This window comes from Rattus rattus, chromosome 1, assembly GCF_011064425.1.
Source record: "Rattus rattus isolate New Zealand chromosome 1, Rrattus_CSIRO_v1, whole genome shotgun sequence".
Lineage (NCBI taxonomy): Eukaryota > Metazoa > Chordata > Mammalia > Rodentia > Muridae > Rattus > Rattus rattus.
The window spans coordinates 248,595,804-248,619,883 of NC_046154.1; the positions used below are offsets into that span (position 1 = coordinate 248,595,804).

At 48.5% G+C, this 24,080-nt stretch overlaps 1 protein-coding gene across 1 annotated transcript; it reads left to right on the forward strand.

Annotated features, from left to right (window-relative positions):
* Positions 1 to 23,444, forward strand: Spatc1 (spermatogenesis and centriole associated 1). Its single transcript, XM_032890884.1, has 5 exons — positions 1 to 268; positions 14,811 to 15,458; positions 15,945 to 16,055; positions 16,174 to 16,313; positions 23,035 to 23,444. The coding sequence occupies exons 1-5, from the start codon at positions 79 to 81 to the stop codon at positions 23,362 to 23,364; spliced, it is 1,419 nt and encodes a 472-aa protein (XP_032746775.1). The 5' UTR covers positions 1 to 78; the 3' UTR covers positions 23,365 to 23,444.
* Positions 23,445 to 24,080: the final 636 nt, after the last annotated feature.

The following is a 24,080-nucleotide window of genomic DNA, read 5'->3' on the forward strand; positions in this document are numbered from 1 at the left end:
GGGCAAGGCCCCGGGCCCTGGGCAGCCTCCGGGTGCAGTGCCCTCCCTTGGGCTGCACCCTTTCCTCTTCCCTGGGGCATGTCTCTACTTACAAATTATGAGGGGCTTCGGCATCAGATTGAGAGGCTGGTGCGGGAAAATGAAGAACTGAAGAAGCTGGTTCGCCTCATCCGGGAGAATCACGAGCTCAAGTCTGCGATCAAGACTCAGGCAGGTGGCCTCGGCATCGGCGGGCTTTGTGAGGCAGCGGCAGGCCCTTCCCAACAGGGTAACTATAAGAGGCCTGGGTATAAGGACAGTGGGGAGGGACGGCTGGAGCTGCACAGAGGGAGGAAGAGGCAGTGTGCTGTGGTCTGAGGAAATGATGGAGAAGGGGCTTAGACAGTAACAAACAGAGGACACTGGCCTCAACAGAGGGAAGCAGGAGGAGAACATAGGCCCATTGGATGAAAGGGAAACCTAAGCCCTTTATTAGTCATCCCACAGGAGCTTCCTCACCACATTCCCCTCAGCCTAACCTCTAAGCAGCATCATAGTCTAAAAACTGCCCAGCTCTGGAGTCCAAATCTTCTCCCCGCCCAATCCAACAAGCTACCAATCCCTCAGTCTCTACATCCCTATCCTACCTCCCTTGCCTTCAGCCTTTCCCAAGTCCCACCATCCGCACGGGATCTTCCTCTCCGTTTTCTGATAGCCAGAAGGAATCCAGATGCTGAGGAGAGAAACCAGGACCCAAAGTTGAGATTTAGGATTTGTTAGTCCCCAGGGGCTAGAGATATCCAAATCAGAGTGAGAGAAGAGAACCAGCAAGGTTGTAAGTGTTCACAGAAACGTAGTTGAACTGACGACCCTTGCTGAGCCCAGGTACAGGGATGAGGTGAGAGGGAGGTGGCACTCAGACACCAAGGGATGACAGAGGCTACAAAGCCAAGTATAGAGATAGGAAGGGAGTACGGAAAAGGTGGAGAGCTGTGAGCAAGGAGGGGTCAGCATGGAGGATACCAGGGGGAGAGCTTCCGGGGGTGTCACATTCCCAGGGCATGACTATTAGCACTGACTGATACAGATTCTAAGGTGTACTCAAAGGAGGAAACACTAACATATTATTAATATGTTTATTATATTAACATATAATATAATTAATATATTTATCATATCTCCCTCCCTACACAAGCCTTCCTGTCCTAGAGGTTGTGTCCTTTCCCACCCGTGATTTTCCATGTGTGTTTACAGCCTATCCACCCCACAGTGACCCGCCCTCTGTCACAGACCTTCATCTTACCCTCCCTGCTTGTCCCTCTCCCTCTGTTCCCGATGAGGCATGAAATCTCTCTTATCTAAGAGGAGGACTTTGCTCCGCCTGTTTAGACCTTCTACCATTTGGCAACAACCCCAGCAATGCTGTTCTGGAAAGGTTATGAGTAACATCCTAAGTGCTTTCTCCACCTCTGCGTGGCATTTGGGAATAATAACCCTCACTGAGTCTCTCTCCCTGAGCTCCCAAGCCAAGCTGGTTATCTACCTCCTGACTCATGTTAATCACTGTGACTCCAGGCTCAGGTTCTGGCTTTAAGCCCTGCCCCTCCACCCTCGGGCAACCCACCTACTGCACCACTCCAGCCCTCCAAGTGAAAATAGCTTTCCAGGATCCTGGAGGCCTAATTAATCCCTGGAAATAGTCTCTCCCGGGGGGTCGGGGCTGGAAGTGCAGTCGGTTGCTTAGCGTGCATGAAGTCCCGGGTTTATCCTCAACCATAAAACTGGGATGGGGGGTATGATTAGCTCATGGTAGAGCTTGCCTAGCGAGTGCAAGGCCCTGGGTTCGGTCCCCAGTCCGAAAAAAAAAAAAAGAAAAAGAAAAAGATCAGAAAGCCCCGAGCAGAGAGATCAGAAATTCAAAGTCATTCTCACTACACAGTGATGTCAAGACCGGCCTAGATTACACAAGACACTGTCTCAAAAAGAAAAGAAAGTTCAGGGATTGGGGATTTAGCTCAGTGGTAGAGCGCTTGCCTAGGGAAGCGCAAGGCCCTGGGTTCGGTCCCCAGCTCCGAAAAAAAAAAAAAAAAAAAAAAAAGGAAAAGAAAGTTCAGCAGTTCATCCGTAACTAGACTAACTTCTGGTTGAGAACTTGAACCCTTGGACTGAGAGGTTGACATCCTTCCGGGTGGTGAACATTCCTCAGCCTGCTCCTTTCTGGCTGGGTTTCCTACCAGTGAGTCTAGCTGTAGTGGGCACGCTCCATTTCCCTAGCCATGCCCATAAGCATTGGTGCACCTCCAGTTTTAAGTGTATCATTAGTAACTAAGGAAACAGGATGAAAACAAGAACCGACGAAAAAAATGGGGCAGGGGTGGATCTCTGTGAGTTCAAGACCACCTTGGTCTACAGGGGGAGCTCTAGAACAGCCAGGGCTACACAAAGAAACCTGTCTCAAAACAAAAGAACAACAAACCATACACACAACAACAACAACAACAGCAACAAAACCCAGTCAGGTTGACAAAACAATACGCACAGAAGAGGGGCAGCATTTGAGATGCCCTGTTGTCAGGGGTTGGGGATTTAGCTCAGTGGTAGAGCGCTTGCCTAGCGAGCGCAAGGCCCTGGGTTCGGTCCCCAGCTCCGGAAAAAAAAAAAAACCAAAACCAAAAAAAAAAAAAGAAGCTCCGTAGTCTAGCAAGCTAGATGCCAGCTTCCTACTTCACGCCTTAGGTCTTACTCCTTTCAATTCATCTTTTAAATACATATTTATGTATGAGTCTGTATGTGAAGGCATGTGCATGCCACGGCACTCATGCCGGTCAGAGACAGCCTCAGGTGCTGGGCTTCATCTTCATCTTGTTTGAGTCAGGGTTCCTCTTGTTTCTGCCACTGCACTGTATACTCGGGGCTACCCAGTCCGTGGCTTACAGGTTCTGTCTTTTTATAGACACGTGCCGTCATGTCTGGCTTTTACACAGGTTCTCGTGACCCAAATCAGGTCTTCATGCTTGTATTCAGTTCTTCTATGCGTTGAGCCTTCTCCCTGGCCCTTGTGATTTTGAGACAGGTTCTTACTATTTAGGCTAGCCTGGCCTTGAACTCAATATGTAGCCCAGGTTGGCCTCAAAGTGATTATCTCTCTGTCAGCCTCCAGAGTGCAGAATGCATGCAACTGTATCTGGCTTTTAGGTTTATATTTTAAATCCTTGGGCCTGGAGAAATGGTTCAGTAGTTGACAGCCTCATACTCTTGCAGAGGACCTGGGTTTGACTCCCAGCACCCACATGGCAGCTTACAACCATTTGTAACTCCAGTTCTCGACACTCTCTTCTGGTATCCTCGGGCACCAGGCACTCATGTCATGCACAGACACACACGCAGACAAAACACTCATACACATAAAATTAATAAAATTAAAAAAAAAGAAAGCCTTGTAGTATTTCATATCTTTATGGAGGAGTTCAGACAGCCAGTAATGAAGCCAGGGGAGCAACATTCTAAGTAGAAAGCATAGTGTGGACAAAGACCTGGTCTTAGTGCCACGGGAGTGAGAACTAGACAGAAGCGTAAGAGTGTGTGTGGTACCCAAGGGCCTGAAGTGATGAATGGATGTGGGGTACGTGGTGTTGGCATGTGCAACTAAAGTACATGGTGTGCATGTGAGTACATACGTGTGTGACCGTGTGTGGAGAACACACATGAGCTTGGGAGAACATAGCATGTACTCTCTGAGGAGAGTATGTTGTAAATATGTATTACTTCCATGTGGCTGTTTAAAAAAATGTGTGAGTTGCTGTGTTATGCGTGGATGCATGTTATGCGTGGATGTATGTGCTGTGGGAGCTTGTGTGGATGCTATGTATCTGACAGTGCTGCGGTTCCTGTATGTACAGTACTATTGAATGTTCATGTTAGGGGTCAGGGAGAGGTCAGCAGGGGTCAGATCACAACCAATTGTGAATATTAAGAGGCTAAGGACTTCCTCTTAAAAGCCATAGGCCGAGGCTTGTGATTTCTAACAGGAAGTAGCCACATTTGTGCCCAGAAAGATCGTTCCAGCTCTTGGGAGGAAGCACAACAGTTTGGGGTGGGGGAAGGGGGTATGAAGAAGCTTCTAGTCATTCAGGTGGGAGACCATAGCACGAACTGCAAGCAGACAGGAACCCATTCCAGTGTAGTGAGAAAGATAAATCCTAATGGCTGGATGTAAAGGGTGATAAATAGCAGGGTGTTGGTGGCACACACCTTTCATCCCAGCACTCAGGAGGCAAAGGCAGGCAGGTCTCTGAGATCGAGCGCAGCCTGGTCTATAGAGTGAGTCCCAGGACAGCCGGGGCTGCAGAGAAACCCTGTCTCAAAATAAAATAAAATAAGAAAAAGAAGTGATAAATACAGCATCAGGAGCATGTCTGACTGACAGGACAAGGGGGATCAGTCAAGGTGGATCCTTCCCATTTACCTCAGTGGCTCTAATTCCCATGTTCCACTGTGCTCTGTCACCCTTCTTATTACAACAGATTATTTCTTTTCTTTTCTTTCTTTTGGATTTTTGGCTTTTGATACAGTGTTTCATGTAGCCCAAGCAAAGTTTGAATTCCCGACTCTCCTGCCTCTGCCTCTCAGGCGCTGGGATAACAGATGACTCCCACAGCCTGTTTCTGTGACTAGCTTTTATCACGAGGTCAGTCTTCATTTGCTCTCGTGGACTCAGGCTTTAGTTTCTCCTTCTAACACCACCTTGTTCCTTTAAGCTCTGGTCAGGGCTCTGATGTAACTGAATTCAGGAGGAATACAGAAGGAAATTTCGTTGGGGAGATATGAACATGTCTTAAACACATGGGCTGTAGGTACTCAAAATCATGTATACCAGGCCCACTGTGGTACAGGACCAAGACCAGATGGTAGGAAAAATGGGTAGTGGTTGGGGCCACTGGACTTAGCTCTTCCTAAGGGTTCACATCCTGGCCCAACACTCCAGGAAGTACAATAATCCTAAATTTAAATATACTCTTCTAGGTCACTACAAAGGCTTATTTATCAGAGTAAGAAAGAAGACCATTGTCTAAGCGTTCAACCTCTCTGACACACAATATGTGGGCTTCCATTTGAGTTCCTGCCCACTTCTCTGAGAACGTTAAAGGTGATCCTGGAAAAGGGAAATACATTGGAGGACGTCATCCTCCAGGGTAAGACATCCGCAGAGAGAGTTTTGGATACTGGGCAACAGGAGCCCTGAAAGCACAGAGAGGAGGTCAGGGCTAGAAAAGATTCAAAGACTGATGGTAATGGAAGCCACTAGAGGGGTTCAGAACACCTGGGTCAGCCGGGTGGCGGTGTGACACGCCTTAATCCCAGCACTAGGGAGGCAGAGGCAGGCAGGTCTTTAAGTTTGAGGCAAGCCTGGTCTACAGAATGAGTTCCACATCGAGCTACACACAGAGAAAGCCTATATCAAAAAACCAATAAAACAAAACAAAAACAAAAAAAAAATAACATCCCCGTTGGACTGGAGAGATGGCTCAGAGGTTAAGAGCACCCGGCTGCTCTTCCAGAGGACCTGGGTTCAATTCCCAGCAACCACATGGTGGCTCACAGCTGTGTATAACTCCAGTTTCAGGGGCTCTGACACCCTCCCACACACATACACACAGAGAAAACAGCAATGACATAAAAGAAAAAAACTAAGAAGAACTCCTTGGAGAGTACACAGTAGCAAGAGACTGGCAAGGACAAGTGAGAACAGGCAGAAACAAGCTGGTAAGGACATGACAGGACGCAAAGGAAATGACAGGAGTTTACGATCTTGGCGGCCAAGAGAATTTCAAAGGAAGTGACGTGACGCCAGCCAGGCGCAGGCTCGCTCAGCAGCTGAGCGAGAAAAGTGCACGATCTTTCCACAGCCTTCCGTGAACAATGACTTGGTATCCATGACTTCAATAGAAGAGATTTCAACCTCAGTGAGAGAGTCTGACCAGAGTGAGGAAAGAGCAGGGGCAGTGGGCTGGCTCAGTGGGAAAGGGTGCTTGCTGCCAAGCCTGATATTCAGTTCCTAGACCCCACCCTGTGCTGGCAGAGAACTGACTTCCACACACCCACTGTGATATGAATGTGTGCTTGTGTGCAGACACAAGGGCAAAAATACTTTTTTTTTTTTTTTTGAAGACAGTTTCCCTGTGTATCTTGGCTGTGCTGGAGAGCAGGCTAGCCTCGAACTCACAGAGCTCCGCCTGCCTCTGCCTCTCGAAGGCTGAGATTAAAGGTGTGTGCCATTACCAGCTTGTTAAAGTTGGAAAGAATAGACAGCAGTGACTTTTTAGTTCAAGAAGTTTGACTTTGAGATTTGATTGCTTTTCTCATTGCTGTGAAGAGACCAACTTGAGGTAAAAGGGCTTATCTTACCTTGCAGTTTGAGAGGTTTTACTGCCCATTGTGGTAAGGGTAAGGATATAAGTCACTTGTGTCTGCAGAGAGGCCTACACACTGGTACTCAACTAGCTCTCTCCTTGTTATTCAGTCTGGGGTCCCAGGCCACCGGATAGGTTAATCCACCCAGCTACTCCACCTTTGAAAGCCCTCACAGACAAACTAAAAGTTAGGTTGTCTTTTGTCGTTCGGTTGGATTCCATATTGAGACGGTTACTCCTGCGGTCCAAGCTGGCGCCAAGTGTGCTGTGAGGCTGAGAATTGGCTTTGAGCTCCTGACACCCTGTCCCCCACTTCCCAAGTGCTAGGGTTACAGATGTGAGAAACGGTGCCCTCTAGGACGCTCCGGGCATTTCTTTTCTTTTTTTTTTTTTTTTTTTTTTCCCTGGAGCTGGGGACTGAACTCAGGCCTTGCGCTTGCTAGGCAAGCTCTACCACTGAGCTAAATCCCCAACCCCGGCCCGGGCATTTCTTAATGCAATCAAGTAGACTACAGAAATTAACTTTACAGGGATTGGGAGACAGAACAGTAGCCAGGGAGAGGAAAGGAATTTCTATTCAAGATGGCAGAGGCCTGAATTTGTTTGTGTTTGGAAGGAGCCAGGGGAGACTGCAAAAAGTTTAAAGGGAGCTCTGGGGGAAGAGCGAAAGGAAGAGCGTGTGTGAAGGCTGGGTGAGGAGGGAGCTGTGGGAGCTTCAGGCTCACTGACTGAATTTCTCCGAGAGCAAGGGTAGAGTCAGACGTGGTGATAGACACCTTTAATCCAAGCACTCTGAGGGCAGAGACAGCCAGAGCTCTGTAAACTTGCGACTGTCTGGGTCTGCACAGTGAGTTCCAGGCCAGCCGAGATTACACCGTGAAAGTCTGTTTCAAAAACAATCAGGGCCGGAGAGGTGGTGGCTCAGCAGTTAAGAGCACTGGTTCCTCTTCCGGAAGACCGGGTTCAACTCTCAGCACCCACACAGCTGCGCGCAACTGCCTGTAACTCCAGATCCAGCCGTTCCGATAGCCTCATGCAGACAAGCACGCAGGCAAAACACCAGTAAAATAAAAATTTAGAAATCAAACAGAAAACAAGAGTAAGGGCGGGGAAGAAAAGGTCTGAAATAAAGATGGGGTGAGGAACTGAGAAGGGAATGTAGAAGTACTGTTTGTGTACACAGTGTGCTAAGTTGTACTAAACAGTACCAGTCACTTGTGAGATTTCCAAAGACCTTAGCCAGCACCTTATGTCTTTTCTTGGATTAGTAACCCAGGCAGGCATGAAGTACACTTTGATGGTTTAGCAAGAATGTAGGTTCATAATAGGCTGTACTGGCTGAGAGGAAGGGTAGATTGGGAGGACTAAGAAAGCCTTCCCAGTGAGATACAGCTGCCAAGAGCTTTCAGGCTCACACACAGGGAACGCAATTAGGGCAAACACAGGCTCAGACCTCTTGCTCCCGAGAACGCTGGGCCTTGCTCAGATGCTCACACCAGGCTGTCTCTGTGAGACAGAGACAAATGGGTGCAGGACTGTTAGAACAGCAAAGAGTAAAACTGAGAGCTGAGAGCTCAAGACTACAAGAGTAGCTGACAACTGGCCCCTCTTCCCAGCGGCGGGACCCAGCTTCTCCACACAGAAGTTAGCGCACAGAATCCAGGCACCATGGTACCTGCCAACACTCCCAATACAAAAGATATGGAGGCAGGAGGATTATGAATACTAGGACAGACTGGGCTGCACAGCAAGGCTCTCGTTCAGAGAGAGAAGGCGGGTGGGGGAGAGGTGATAGCTGGCCCAAGTGGCACAGGCTAACAAGGACAGACAGTGATCGGCATGGGACTGACCATGGAGGTAAAATGGCTAAGAAATCTGAGCCATTGTGTTTTTGTCACCTAGTGCTCCATCCTTGTCTTCCTGGGCTCTCTAGCCTTACCTGTGTGCCACCTGCCAGCTCAGACGATGCTTCCTCCAGGAGGGGGCACCCCACCCCCACTGTTTTTCTCCCAGGAAAGAACCCTAATGCCCACCTGGCACCAGCACCCAGCCACTTCCTCCCCCATCTCAGAACTTTAACTTATTCACAAGACCAGTCTCTAACCTGAGGCTGAGGGACTGGATCACAAATAAGTCCCTCCTAAGTCTACTCCAGACTCCCCACAAACACTGTGCCATACCAGATCCCCAACCTAGGACCCCGTTCTAGAGACCCTACTGTCCTTCAGGCTCTCCCTCAGGACTAGGACTCCTCTCCCCTCAGGATTCTACCTTGTTACGTTCTATCTCAGGATCCTTTTCTAGGAATATCCTCCCTTCAGCACCCTCCTCCCCTACAGCGCCCTCCTTCAGCACCCTCCTCCCCTACAGCGCCCTCCTCCCCTCAGGACCTTCCCCCACTCAGGACCTTCCTCCCCTACAGCACCCTCTTCCCCTCAGGACCTTCCCCCACTCAGGACCTTCCTCCCCTACAGCACCCTCCTCCCCTCCTCCCCTCAGGACCTTCCTCCCCTCAGGATCTATCTCCTCGCAGGTCTCCCTTTCCTCAGGTCTCTCCCCTTCTGTCTTCCTTCCCTGAGGACCTTCCTCTCAGCCACCCTCCTTGTAGAAAACCCGATTTGAAAGTCTTAGCTAAGTTTTACCACCGCCTCCTTCCCAATACCCTTTCTTCTCAGCCTCTAACCTCCTCGCGTCAGGACCTCTGCCAGCGCTGTGACTGCTGGGTGTCCCTCTAAGACTTGGCAGGCCCTCTGAGCCCTCCACAGCCTGGTCAGTCTGGGCTGGGGAAAGTCACCAACAAGTAGAGGAGTGGTGGTCCCTAGCCCAGAGATGGAGCTGCCAGGCAGGGGCGAGTGAGAGAGCAGAGGAGTAAGGTAGGTGGGGAGACCTGGGACATGAGATCCGGGGAGGCCAACAGCTTTCAAAGAGTTACGCATGGCAAGCTGCCATCATAAACCCTCAGAGGTTTGCTTTTCTTTTTAACCCCATGGTCTGAAGTAACAAACTTGTCTTTCCTAATTCTAGATGTTTAAGATAAACATACACCTGGGGCTGGAGAGATGGCCCAGTGGTTAAAAGCACTGGCTGCTCTTCCAGAGGTCCTGAGTTCAATTCCTAGCAACCACGTGGTGGCTCATAAGCATGTATAATGGGATCCGATGCCCTCTTCTGTCATATAGGCATACGTGTAAATAGAGCAGTCATATACTTAAATAAATTAATAAATAAATCTTTTTTTTTAAAGTTCAGTATGCACCCACTGATGAAATTTCTCATTTCTCTTTTTTTATCCCCACCCACCACCAACATTTCTCATTTCTATAGGGTTCTAGTATGGTACCAGAACCTAGCAAGCTTTTGAATTTACAATCCTTAATTGCCTACATTCACTGTAGCAAAGGGCTGAAGCATCAAAGGCTTGTACGTGTTTCATTAGAATCCAAAGTGCAGGGCTGGCACGTCTTAAAGGTGGGTTAGGCGGTACATTTCCCATTAGTGGGAGAACTCCGTCCGCAAATGACGGCCTGCCCTCTCACTAGAGTTCCCTGAGCTCAAGCTGCTGTCTCCCGAGGCTGCTGCTGATCTCAGTGACTCTGATGAATGTCAAACCCTATGGATGCCATGTCTGTGCTGGCCTTGCAATGTGACGAGGGTCTGTGCCTGCTGAGCCTGTCCTGCCACACTATGGGCACTCACTTGTCTGAGCCATAAATGTCTAGCCTGAGTGCCTGTGGCCCTGATGCATCCTCTTCTATAGTAATAGTATAAAGATATAATTCACACTGACCACCCAGTTCAAACTTTTTAAAAATAATTATTTAGTTTACGTATATAAGTACACGTTAGCTGTCTTCAGATGCACCAGAGGAGGGCATCGGTTGTGAGCCACAATATGGCTGCTGAACTCAGGACCTCTCCGGAAGGGCAGTCAACGCTCTTAACCCGCTGAGCCATCTCTAGAGCCCCAAGTTCAAACGTTTAAAGTATACAAGTTAATAACTTTAAATCTATTTACTTATGTGTTCAAACATTGGCACAGACAACTGTAGAACACTTCGGCCCTAAAAAGAAAGTTCGGTCCTTTATCGAGGGCGCGCCGCCTTCCGGGCACTCCCTGAGTGCTCGCAAATGGCGTTCACCTGTTCTAGACCGCCTGCATAAACAGGATCATGCTTTCACTCAGTAACGCTTTCAAGGTTGGTTACGGGGTTTATGACCGAAAAACATTTTGTTTACGCTCCAGTCTGCAGACATTTAGTATTGAGTTGTTTCTTTTTTAAAGCTCTTATGAATAATAGTGCTACAAGCATTTGTGTACAAGTTGGGGATTTTTGGTGATCGAGGCTCCGCGGTCTCACGTGTAATAGGCAAGTTATGGCCCTAGGCCTGTGTACAAGTATCTATGCGTGGGCATGCGGCTTTGTTTTGTTCTTGCTTGATCTACTCAAAAGACAAAAGAAACAGAACTGAGAAAAAATGCACTAAAAACAGACTTCTCTCTATCTTCTTTTTTTTTTTTTTAATCTCACACTTATTTACTTGAAGAGGCATACATGTGGAAGTCAAAGAATAGATTGTGAGAGGCAGTTCCACCCTCCCACCCGTGGGCACCAGGGATTGGACTCAGATCGTGATGCTTGCCTGTAAGCACGTTTACCTCTTTGAGTTATCTTGTTGGTGCCAAAAATCGATTCCTCTAGTTGGCATTTTGAAATAAATAGCTAACAGGTATCTCCAAGCTCCTTGTGTAGTTTCTTTTGCTCTGGAGTCCCCTTGAGATTATTCTCAAAGGTGTTTTTTATTTATTCGCTTGTACGGCTGTTTTGCTCGAGTGCATGATTACCACAAGCATACCTGGTGACCTCACAAGTCCGAAGAGGGCTTTGGATCCTCTGGATTGCCGTGAGCCGCCATGTGGACGCTTGGAAGCTGCAAGAGTGGCCAATGCTCTCAACCACTGAGCCACATCTCTCCAGCCCCGAGACTTCATTCCTGGGAACTCAGATGGGTGTGCCAAGCACGGTATTTCCAAAGGGAATTCTTTAACCTTTTTGCTAATTAACCTTTTAAGTATCAATTAACCTTTTTCTTGAAATTCTCATTGAAATGCAAATAGACAAACTATTTTTATTATAATTTGAACCCCATTGCTGTTTTTATGTTCCTCTTCTGTTTTCACAAAGGCACATGTTCACGTATATACATTTTATATTAGATAAATGCATTATTCTGTGTGGGATACAGTATTGCATATACGCTTACTTCTTTTGTTCAGGAGAGGGCACACATGCCATGGCATGCATGTGGAGGTCACAGGACAACTTACAAGGAGTTGGTTCTCCCCTTCTACCTCGTGGGCCCCAGGGGTTAAAGTAAGGTGGTCTGGCTTGGCAGCGAGCACCTTTACTAGCCAAACTGTCTCGCCAGTCTTCAATAATCATGGCGGGGAGGGAGAAGAAAAGTCAAAATTTGCGTATTGAAAATAGTGAAAACACACACACACAAACCCCAGTAATAAGTACTGCTAATTGACTTATTTAATCAAAGCCCAGATTTAGTCATTATTTTTTTTAAAGATTTATTTATTTATTATATATAAGTACACTGTCGCTGTCTTCAGACACACCAGAAGAGGGCATCGGATCTCTTTACAGATGGTTGTGAGCCACCATGTGGTTGCTGGGAATTGAACTCATGACCTCTGGAAGAGCAGTCAGTGCTCTTAACCGCTGAGCCACCTCTCCAGCCCTCATTATTTTTTTATTACATTCGTACAGTCCATTGCGTCCTTCAGTACTGATCCTTGATTGGATCGATATTTGATTCTTTTGCTTTCTGTCTGCTCTTCTTCTATAGCAGGTGCTCAGCTCTGGAGGACCATAGGTCTTCTGTTCAGGCTCTTTTCCCATACATTCCCCACGCCCGCTCTGCCGCTTGACAGCCCTTCTGGCCCGGTGGGGCGGCCTCACGCTGGTATCTCCTGTTTGACCACTGTCTAGAGTCTAGTGTTTTGTTTTGTTTTGTTTTGTTTTGTTTTTGGTGACTTTCACACTAAAATGATAGCCTGAGCAGTCACAGCAGAAGCCAGGTGGCTTGTCCCCTTTCAGGACATTCTTGCCAACCCACCAGCCCATGACTTGTATAAAACACATAGGTAGAGACGGTCTCCAAGGTGATGAGATCTTCCAACCGTGAGATGGATTATTAGCAGTTCATATTTCTTTCTGCATCTCCATTCTTTATAATAATCATGTACTGTTTAATAAAAATAAAATAGAATATTTCAAGGACTACTGGGTAGTGCAGTAGTAGAATATTTACCACACACGCTTGATGCCCTGGGTTCAATCACCAGCATCACAAAAAAATAATAATTTAAGGGCATATTCAGTGCTAGCGAGATGGTGTGGAGGTTAAGATCTCAGACTCCTCTGACTAGAACCTAAATTTGGTTCCCAGTACCCACGCCTCGCAGCTCACGATCAATCACCTGTAACTTCAGCTCCAGAAGATCTGAAGCCTCTGATGTCCATGGGAACCTGTGCGTGCACATCCACACCACCACCACCACACACATACATACATGCATGCATGCATGCATACATGCATCATACATACATACATACATACATACATACATACATACATACACGAAATAAAAGTGTTTTAGTTTCCAGGGACTAAACCACTACCCAAAGACTATACATGGACTGACCCTAGGCTCCAACCTCATAGCCTAGTAAGAGCACCAGTGGAAGGGGAAGCCCTTGGTCCTGCCAAGACTGAGCCCCCAGTGAGCGTGATTGTTGGGGGGAGGGAGGTAATGGGGGGAGGATGGGGAGGGGAACACCCATATAGAAGGGGAGGGGTACGGGTTAGGGGGATGTTGGCCCAGAAACCGGGAAGGGGAATAATAATCGAAATGTAAATAAGAAATACTCAAGTTAATAAAGATTAAAAAAAAAGAAATAAAAGTGTTTTGAGATAAGATTTCTCTGTATAGTTCTGACTGTCCTGGAACTTGCTCTGTAGACCAGGCTGTTGAACACCGGCCCCTGCTTCCCAGTGCTGGGATTAAAAGTGTGTGCCACTAAGCCCAGCTGTGAAAATCTTTTTAAAAGGGTAGGTTCCAAAGTAGTTTTTTTTTTAATGAGTTGTTTGGCTTTAAATATTTTTTTAACTTTAGATGTATGAGTGTTTCGCCTCCGTATGTCTGTGCACCCCACATAATACGGTGCCCTCAGAACCCAGAAGGGGACATTGGATCCCCTGGAACTGGTGTTATAAACAGTTGTGACCTGCCACGAAGGTATTGGGAATCAAACTGATGTTCTCTAGGAGAGCACCCAGTGCTCTCAACCACTGAGCCATCTCTCTAGCTCACTAAAATCAGGTTTTGTTTTTTTTAAATTACATTGTACAGTTACACAAACTCTTCCTGTACTCTGCCCCTTGCAGCAGTCGTGTCTCCAAAGGATTTCCCTCCCAAAAGCCATAAGAGAAATCTGCTCCAGAAATCAAGAAGAGTATGATCTCTGCCTCATTCCGCTAAAGGGGTCCAAAAATAGCCAGCAATGATTCTGGGCCTCCGAGTGATGGCTGTGTCCAACTAGCTGTCAAGAACCAGCACCCCTACTCTGGTATACTATGTGTGGCCCCAGGCCACACGAGACTCTCACAAGCTGACCCTTGGAGGTCCTACCAGTGGGTGGTACATGTGTCTCAACACAAGGTTGAGGCCAGACTCTCTCCTCCCAGCCAAAAGCAGAGGGACAGGTCAGCTGTTTGGGAGTTGCAACCACTAGGAGCCGCCCTTCTCCTGGGTGTGGGGTTGGCAGCTCAGAGACGTGGAGAGAGGCAGAAGAGAGGCTAGAACATCCTATGGATTGAAGGGCAAGTAAGAGTCTGGGAGTTCTGACTAGAGAATTGCAAGCCTCGTGCAGGGATTGAGAGAAGAGAGGCAGGCCTGTATCCAGAGCTCTCTAAAGTAGCACAGAATGCTCTCTGAATGCCTCTGGCTACCCCACAGATGCCCTCCTCCAGCCCACCTAAGGAATGATGCTCAACGAGTGTAGGTCAAACCAGTCAGCTCAACAGACAGACAGACAGACAGACAGACAGACACCTTGGCCAGATGTGCTCATGAGTGCCTCTCACTTGCATCTAAAGGATTTTTTTTTTTTAAAGATTTATTTATTTATTATATATAAGTACACTGTAGCTGTCTTCAGATACACCAGAAGAGGGCATCAGATCTCTTTACAGATGGTTGTGAGCCACCATGTGGTTGCTGGGAATTGAACTCATGACCTCTGGAAGAGCAGTTGGGTGCTCTTAACCACTGAGCCATCTCTCCAGCCCCCTCTCACTTGCATCTAAAGGGGCGTAACTGGGGTCTCAGTGGTCTTTCTGTATCCACAGGTGCTTTCCTGTCTCCGTCTCCTGCAGCAGCAAAGGACCCCAGGGCAGAAGACATGGGGATGGTGACACTGGCACCTCTGGCTGACATGTTGAATACCCCACAGCTCAATCCTGCAGCAGGCTCCCTTGTGAACCCCTTAGCTGCTCCTCTCAACCCACTGCTATCTGGCCAATTGCCCTTGTCGCAAAACAACCAGTTTGCCAATTTTGTGCCATGCCCCATTAGCAACCAACTGACCAGTCCCATTGCGTTTCCCTCGGGGGTCACCTTGGCCAGCTCTCTGGGTTTATCCTCGACTGGACCCCTGAATAGTCAAATGACCAGCCCCATGGCTGTTCCCCCGGGGACCACTCTGGCCAGCTCACTGGGTTTGAACTCAACTGGTTCCCTGACAGCCAACAGCCGGTTGGTAGGCCCTCCGGCTGTATCTCAGAGCGGCCCCATCACGGCTCCCCTGGCAGGCACAATGGCAGTCTCTCTGAGTAGCCCCCTGGTCTCCTCCACTGCCCCTCTAGGTGTTTCTCAGAACATACTGCCCAATCCCATAAACAACGTAGGGCTGTCAGAGGCGCCAAGGGTGCGGCTGACAGAGCCAACCCGAGGAAACCTCTCTGGAACCTCAGCAGGACCAGCTCCCGCCTCCAAAGGTAATTGGGCTCCCTGGGTAGGCCGGTTCCTGCTCCCAGCCTGCCTCACTCTAACCCTTCCTCTCATTTCCACCCATCCTCATCCCAGTCACCAGTGAGCACCCTCAGCTGACCCAGGACTCAGAACCCCTCGACATGTTTGTGGGTGCACCCCTCTAGACCAGCACCCCTATGAGTACCATGGCCACATCCAGTCCCACAGCAAATTTTTATGCCACCTTAGATACTCGAACTCAAACTGGTGTTTCTCAGGGACAAATGCACTTTTGTCCGAAGCTCCCCAGCAAGCTCTCCTCCTTGCACAGTTCCCAACTCTGCTCCAACTCCTGCCCTCCAAGCTGCTGAAAACATTCCCCCTTCAAGAAACTCCCACTCCAACTCCCCCCTCCAGGGTGCACCAATTCCCTACCCGACCTGTGCTCAATCCCCATTCTCCTCCACACAACCTCCCCTTCCCGCCCTGCACCTCATCCTCTTCGGCTTCAGCCAATGATGCCCGGGCTTCACGCGTGGCAGAACAGTCTCGGAAGAATGCCCCAGAGACGGAGCGGAAGGCGACCTCCCGAAAGTCTAACAAGTTACCTGACAGCTGCCGAGGTCAGTAACACTACAGAGGCTCACAGTGAGTGTGATGCCTTATCACATACCCGGACTGTTAACCACAGTCCCAACACTCCCTCCACGTATTGCTCAGCTGAGACTCTGTCATTCCCAGACTCAAAACAACTAGCCCGCGAGAGGCTAGTAGGGGAGATCGCCTTCCAGCTAGACCGAAGAATCCTGTCCAGCATCTTCCCAGAGCGTGTGCGTCTCTATGGCTTCACTGTCTCCAACATTCCAGAGAAGATCATCCAGGTGTGTGGCTGTCCATCTCCTACACGTTGCCAGAGGGGCCTTCACGGATGGGGCAGTGAGCTCAAGTCAGTACTGGAGGACCAGGCATTTAAGGGGACCCTGAGATGGAGCCCAGAGCTTGGTGCAAGCAGCTGTGAGGTGTCCAGAGCACCTAGTAATGGAAGCCCATGATCCAAGCTCTACAGACACTAGGAGAGAAGGGTTTCCTCCAATGGGCAGATAGCATTCCTCTTCTGTCTCATAAATGGTCTTTGGATTGGTAGCACCAATCCCTGGGGGCTGAGCCAACAAAGGACTCCTTTGCAGAAGACATGGGGATGGTGGCACTGGGGATTCTATGGCCTTTTCCCTTCAGCATCCCAAGTGCCCACTGGAGACCACAGGGGACAAAGATCCTAGAGCCCTCAGAGTACTGGAATGTGTCACTGTACCCATTCTTAAGGGGCAGACAACAAGGGAGTAAGGACTGGGGGGTATGGGTCCGCACTTGGCTGGATACCCAGAAGTGTGTTCAAAATTTGCCATGTGAGACAGAGCAAAGCCTATCCCTGCATCTAGGCCGTTTGAGCTTTTCTTGACTGGGGTGCGGGGGGGGGTTTGGGGAGGGGCATGGCTTCCCCATGTTGCCAGCTGCTTATTCTGTTAGATCATCTTTGTGAACAAATTGTATATACCTGCCACCTGGGTCGGAATGACATCTGATTACACAGGCTGATTCTGAGCTTGCCTTTTCTTGACTAAAGTGTCCTTTCATTAGATGGTTTAAAAAAAAAAAAGCAGGGTCTCACTGTGTAATTCTGGATGACCTGGAACTCACTTTCTAACCTTGTAGACCAGGCTGGCCTTGAACTCAACAGAGCTCTGCCTGCCTCTGCCTCCCAAGTGCTGGGATTAAAGGCGTGTGCGCCATCATGCCTGGTTTAGATGCTGCATTTTTAATGTGTTCAGAAAGGTCATTTGTATTGTCTCAATTCAGAAACCTTCCCCCAGCTGGGTGGTCTACAAAGTGAGGTCCAGGGCAGTGAGGGACTACACAGAGAAATTCAGTCTCGGGAAAAGAAAAAAGAAACCTTTCCCTAACAGAAATTCCTGAAACTATTTTGTATTCCTTAGTCAACATTTTCTCCTAATGGTTTAAAATTAGAGTTTTTTTTTAAAACTCTCCTTAAAGATTTGTTTTTCTTTTATTATGTGTGTGTGTGTATGGAAGGGTTGTCTATGGAGACCAGATTTCCTCAGTTGTGAGCTGCCTGGTGTGAGTGCTGAGAACCAAATTCTGATCCTCTGGGAAAGCAGCAAGTTCTCTTAACAGCTGAGCCTTCACTCCATCCCCTCAAGATTTTTTGTTTTGTTTTGAGTCTTTGACTCTTCTGTAAGTGATCATGGTAGAAGTTATAAGGTGAGACATTTCCTCTCTCCAGCATGAAAACACCTGACTCAGAGACCACCAAGATACAGATTACCAACTGCATCAGGTGACTCTAGGACTAGAGGGGCAGCCCCTGGGACTGAGGGACAAGAGGAAAATGACAAGGAGACAGAGGATTGTGTGGACTCGATGGTATCAAAAACGAGTGCTTTTCTTTTGAGGGGCATGGCCTATCTGTGGAGATCTCAAAGCTTTGAGTTCAGTTGGTACAGCCTCTCAGAGCTCAGAGGCACCAGAGCAAGGAAGATGCCCAGTACTTGCTGGTATCCTCTTAGACTTGCATCTATGAGGGTTCTCTAGTCTGTCTGGGTCCAGCTCTCCTTGTCCATTTTGAAGGAGACTGTAAGAAGAGAAAAAGGAGAAGGTGTGTGTTATGATGGGCTAGGGTGTGGTGGTGTGTTGATTGTGCATGTGAATTGGGTTGAAACAAAGGAGTCTTTTGATTGCTGAACTTCAACCCTTTAATAGCTGGACCTCGGCATTTAGCCTCAGGAGGAAGAAGTGACGGAATAAGAGAATAGACGTTGGTACCTAGCTTTAGGAATGTAATCTAATGGTTTTCAGCAAGGCAGAGGGAATGGGGTAGAAGGGCATGTCCTACCAGAGCCAAGGGAGGCATGCTCGAACTGGCCAGAGTACCTTCATTCACGTTTATTCTATATGACAAGACAGCAACGTTCCTGGATTTTCAGAGGAAAATCATCAGTCACAAATGCAACCAAAGAGGGCCCAGTGATGTACCAACAGAGACCAAGGGTAGTTGGTATTATAAAGTCACCTAGCAAAGGATGACCTTAAACTTCTGATCCTCCTGCCTCTACCTACAAGTGCTGGGATTAGAGGAGTTCTATCATAAAGACTTTGATAAGTCTTTATGAGAGGCTGGACCTCATCTTATCACAGCATGCTTGTCATTCTTCCCAGGAGTCCGAATCATGTCTTTCAGACTCAGTGTCTCCTTTTACTTCTATGAGCAGTGACCCAGAGATTCTCCTTCCTCTTGGGGACAGCTCCACTGAAACCCACCTAGAGACAAAGTGACCTCTTGCAGCTAGGCTGATACCCAGCCATATCCCTCTATGGAGTCTTCCAGGCCAACTCATGTGGTCACATTTGGAAATCATAAATTTACCCCCTGGCTTCAAGGGTCCCCACCCCCTGGCTGGGCCTTTGGTTGAGTCTCACCTACATCTGATTCCAGTCCTCCTGACTTTTCCCACTTTCAGTGTATCTGTTTTTCTATTCCCCAGTGTCAATGGTTGGAATCCCTAAATTCGACCCAGACCTGCTAAAACTAGTCAAACCTGCCATTGTCCTTACAAACCACTTGCAGCCCAAGGCTGCATAGGTTTAGTGGGTTGAAATTTAATGGAGATTTTTGTTTGATGAGGACCCTAACTTTTTTTCCCCACTGAATCTAGCTGTCTTGTTTTATCAGATTGTGCAGTTACACTATCTTTTGGCTTGAGTTGGTGTCATTGTTTTGGGTTGTTTGGGTTTTTTTTTTTGTTTTGTTTGTTTTTTTTTTTTTTTTTTGGTTTTGTTTTTTCTCACTGTGTAACCCTGGCTTGCCAGGGGCTTGCTACATAGTCCAGGTTGCCCTAACACTTAGTGATCCTTCTACCTCTGCCTCCTGATTACATAGATCACAGGCACATAGTATTGTCTGGTGCCACTGTGTCTCTTTTGCTATGTTTCATCTGTATTTCTATAATGGGGTGCTAGTGGTGGTGTAGAAGTTTAAGTGCCTGAAGAGTCCAGAGGCATTGGATCCCTAAGCTGGAGTTACAGGCAGTTGTGAACCACTGCACAGCATGGGAGTTAAATTTTGGTCCTCAGCAAGAACAGGTACACGCCTTTCGTGGCTGAACCGTCTCTCCAGCCCAGTTATGCTGTCATGTATACCCAACTAAAAGTGGGTCACAGAACTGTGTTCTTATTCTTCCTCAGTTGTGAAGAATTTTTTGGAGTATGTCTGGAGTACCTTTCCTCTTAGCACCCTAATCCTAGGGGCCTTGTGTCCAGCCGTGTCCATGTGAGAGTGACTAGGACCATGTAGGGTAGCACCGTATGGGTTCCTGAGAATGACTTCACTTTTACATACTCATTTGGTATCCAAGTTACTTGAGGATCCAAGCCCTCTCAGGCATTCTCATAACCTGTGTATCAACTTGATTTTTCTTGGTAGCAATCTTATTGTTTATCTAGGCAGTTCTATTTGATCTACCCTTTTGATAAGTCTTTTAAGCCTCAAACCTATGATCCTCCTGCTTCAACCTCCTGAGGGTGCCCAGCTCCTATGTCCTTTTATATTTATATATTTTGATTGTAGCCCAGCTGGCCTGGAACTCAGATTAGTCCCAAAACTTGCTGTGATCGCCCTCCCTCTTCCTCCTGAGAGGTGGGATGACAAGCAGGCACCGCTGTGCTCAGAGGATAAGAGAACGAATGATTCGTTTTATTTACTTACCTGAGACAAAGCCTTAATGTGTTTCCCTCCCTAGTTGGTCTCATACTATGTAGCCCAGGCTAGCCTTGAACTTAACTCAATGTTCCTGTCTCAGTCTCAGGCATTAGCCACCATGCCCAGATATTTTAAAATATTGGGCTGGAAAGATGGCTCTATGGTTAAGCACATGTACTGCTCTTCCAGAGAACCCAAGTTCAATTCCCAGAATCCGTATCTGGTGACTCACATCCAGCTCCAAGGCTTCCAAACCTGGACTGGGTGGGACCCTGCATTCGTGTGTTCATACTCACAGACTGACACATAACATTTTTAAAATGTTTTTAATTTTTGAATCAAGAAATTAAATATATTTCATAAAAAATCTGATATACGGAAACTGATACATGAAAACCAAAATCAGTGCCTTCATGGAGCTCAGCTGGTAGAAGTGCTTGCCGGACAGCACTACATAGGCCAGATGTGGTGCTACCCGCCTTCAATCCCAGAATGTTGGTGTCTTAGGGTGCCACTGCTGTGAGCAGACACCATGACCAAGGCAACTTTTTTTTTTTTTTTTTTTTTTTTTTCCGGAGCTGGGAACCAAACCCAGGGCCTTGCGATTGCTAGGCAAGCGCTCTACCACTGAGCTAAATCCCCAACCCTAGGTTACATCTTTCTACTCAGATCTTTTTCACTTTTAAATTATGTATAGTGTGTCTGCATGTGGATCAGTGTGTGTGAATGTAGGCACTCTTTTTTTTTTTTTTCTTTTTTTCGGAGCTGGGGACCGAACCCAGGGCCTTGCGATTGCTAGGCAAGCGCTCTACCGCTGAGCCAAATCCCCAACCCCGAATGTAGGCACTCTTAAGGTCAGCGGTGTCACATTCCCCTGGAGCTGTGGGTCTGCGTTTCTCCCTGCCCTGTGCGTGCTGGGCAGATGGAACACTAGACTGTGTTTGCCCAGCGCCTCCTCTCTGTCGCTGTCAGGTGCAGTGATCCAGTGCAGCTCTGAAATGCAGCCCAGGGTGTGGGAGGCCAAAGCTGGGGTTCCCTGACTCCTGGGGATCCAGTCACAGCTGGAAAACCATACGGAGGAGTCAAGAACAAAGGGTTTGGGGTCCATGGGCCTGCAATGAAGTGCCCAGGATGGGAACTCCCAAATTCCTGGACATCCAGGAGCTGCTGGGTCAGAGAGAGTTGGGCAGGCTGAGTACAAGCCTGGAGCCAGGGGAATGGGAACTCCATTTTAGTTAGCTCTGCGATGAAAGTCCTTAGCTTGGTGGAGGTTGTCTGAGAGCACAGAGGGGCCTTCAGCCAGAGGCTGTTCTTCATGAAAGAGGCAGCCCTTGGTTCCAGACTGGTTGTTCATCGTGGTAATTTGGTCCATACTACCTCCTTAGAGTGGACCAGAGATTAGATACCTTTTGCAGGAAGAACGTCTGGGAAGGGAAGCTTATTGGCTAAACCCTCAGGGCCTCTAGAATACCTCATGAGCATGGAGAACTCTGTTCTCGGTTATGTGACTGTGACTGATGTGTGGATTGTGGTCACATGTTCAAGGCCAAGAATCTAGTGGGGAACAGGGAGACACCTACTGTCTCAGGCGGGTGCCTGGGTGCCAGGGTCTCAGACCCACTCAACCTTACCAAGCTTCCTGGCACCGTCCCACATGGGGCTGGAGTTGGAGATTACCCTGACATAGGTGCTGGGAACCAAAGTTGGTCCTCCTCATCCTCTCTTCCCTCCTCCTCCTCTCTCCCTTCCTCTGCCCCCTCCTCCTCCTCCTCTTCCTCCTTTCCTGGCGCTTGGTGTCAAACCCAGGGCCTTGTGCAAAGACCAATATTCTACCAAGCCTCAATTCTTTGCTCATCAGATTACATTGGCCACATCTTTCTGAAAATATATAAAGCAACAGATCACACAGGCCACCTTTCCTGTATCTATCTGACAAGAGCACTAGTCTTCTTGTTGTGCTCCTACATACCGGACAGACTTGCTTTTTTAGACAAAGCACCCAGGGTGCTTGGTTGCAGACAACCAATGTAAATAGGTAAGGCTTTATTATGATATTGAGGTCCTCAGCTCCAGGGAGGACACAAAATTGGGTTTGCCATACAGCCCAGAAAAATAACACACCAAGGGACTTCCCCAGTGGATACACAAGGGGCACCAGTCTCAAGACAGCAGACAGATCCAGGTACCCCCAGTTGAGTACAGCTGTCTCTGAAGAACCAGTGCTATACCCATGGTGTTCCCCAGAGACCTACCCACCTTCTATGTGGAAATGCCTCTTCCCACATGGAAGTCCCACCGGCTGTCAGCATCTACTTGCTTGGCAGAAATGTAAGTACCTTGACTACACAGGGGCCTTGGGGAAGGTGCCATTCAGGGAGACCTTCCTGTCCTGTTAGAACAGCGTCTGCCATTCCGGGTTAAGAGCTGTTCATTAACTCTTGGGAAAGCATGCAGACTCTGGGGTCAGGCAACCTGGGAGTATGAAGAACTCCCTGTGCATCCATACTGGAAGCCACATTCCCTGCCCTTCCATCCCTGGTGGCTTCAAGCTAGTCCCATATATCTGGTGGAAGGACAAAACAGTGGAACGCATGTCTCTAGAAGCTTCGGGAAGCCTCTGGGCCTGCCTGAGTTGGGTTTGGGGGAGCCTTGACTTTAGGCTCAGCCCTCTGGACCGCCCTTTTGGGCACCACGGCTTCTCTTGCCTTGGCGTCCTCTTAGCAATACTTAAGAGATTCCTTCCCTTGGCCTCTCTTGCTCCTGTTTTTCCTGACTGCCTGTGTGCCAGAGTGGTGTGGGAGGTCCCTGATGGCCACTCTCCCCAACAGGCCTCCCTAAACCCCAGTAGCCACAAGTTGGATGAGGACCTATGCCAGACACTCACACAGCGTTGTGTGAGCATCATGAACAGGCTGCAGAGCCTAGGCTACAACGGACGGGTGCATCCAGCACTGACAGAGCAGCTGGTGAACGCATACGGCATCTTGCGTGAGAGGCCTGAGCTGGCAGCATCTGAAGGTGGTACCTACAGTGTGGACTTCTTGCAGCGTGTGCTGGTGGAGACTGTGCACCCCAGCATGCTCACCGACGCCCTCCTGCTGCTCTCCTGCCTCAACCAGCTGTCCCATGATGATGGCAAGCCTATGTTCATCTGGTAACACCGGTGCCCGGCTGGCCCAGGCTCACTTCGCCCTGCAGGCCATTATGCGTGGCCATTAAAGTTTCCCACAGACACTGATCGCTGGGCCCACGCCACACCTTCCGGCTCCTGTAGGGTGCCTCACCAGATCCCTTCAGTTTTGCCAGCCCTGAAGGGCCACATTCACCTTACAGCCCTCTGGCGAGACAGACCTCTCAGACACTGTCTTCCTAAAGGGATTGAATGGAAGGCCCCAAATCCCCTTTTCACCGGTAATGAAAGCAGAAGTTATGGAGTTGGAGCAAAAAAAAAAAAAAAAAAAAAAAAAGAAAGAAAGAAAGAAAAGAGGGAATTGGAGCAGAACAAGGAAGAAATGATGCAGAATGAGAGGGGACTTTCCTGTCCTTAGCAGAGACCAGGGGTTGGGGAGCTTCAAGGCTTTGGGGCAGGACAGTAGAGGTAAGAGAGCCAGATGCCACCTCATCGGAACCTGGGCAGGGGAGCCGAGGGGATGGCAGCCCCAGGTCTGGGAAAAGGATGGGTTCTATCTGAGCATGGCAGGCCAGAGCTGACCAGAGAATGAAAAACATGGGTTGGGGGGATAGGGCAAGGGATTGTGTGTGGGGTGGGGTGGGACCAAGAGCAGGGGACATCAATGGGGATGTAAAATAAATAAATAAATAAATGAAAAAGAACATGGGTTGGAAAAAGGGAAATTGGGGCCCAGAGGGGGTG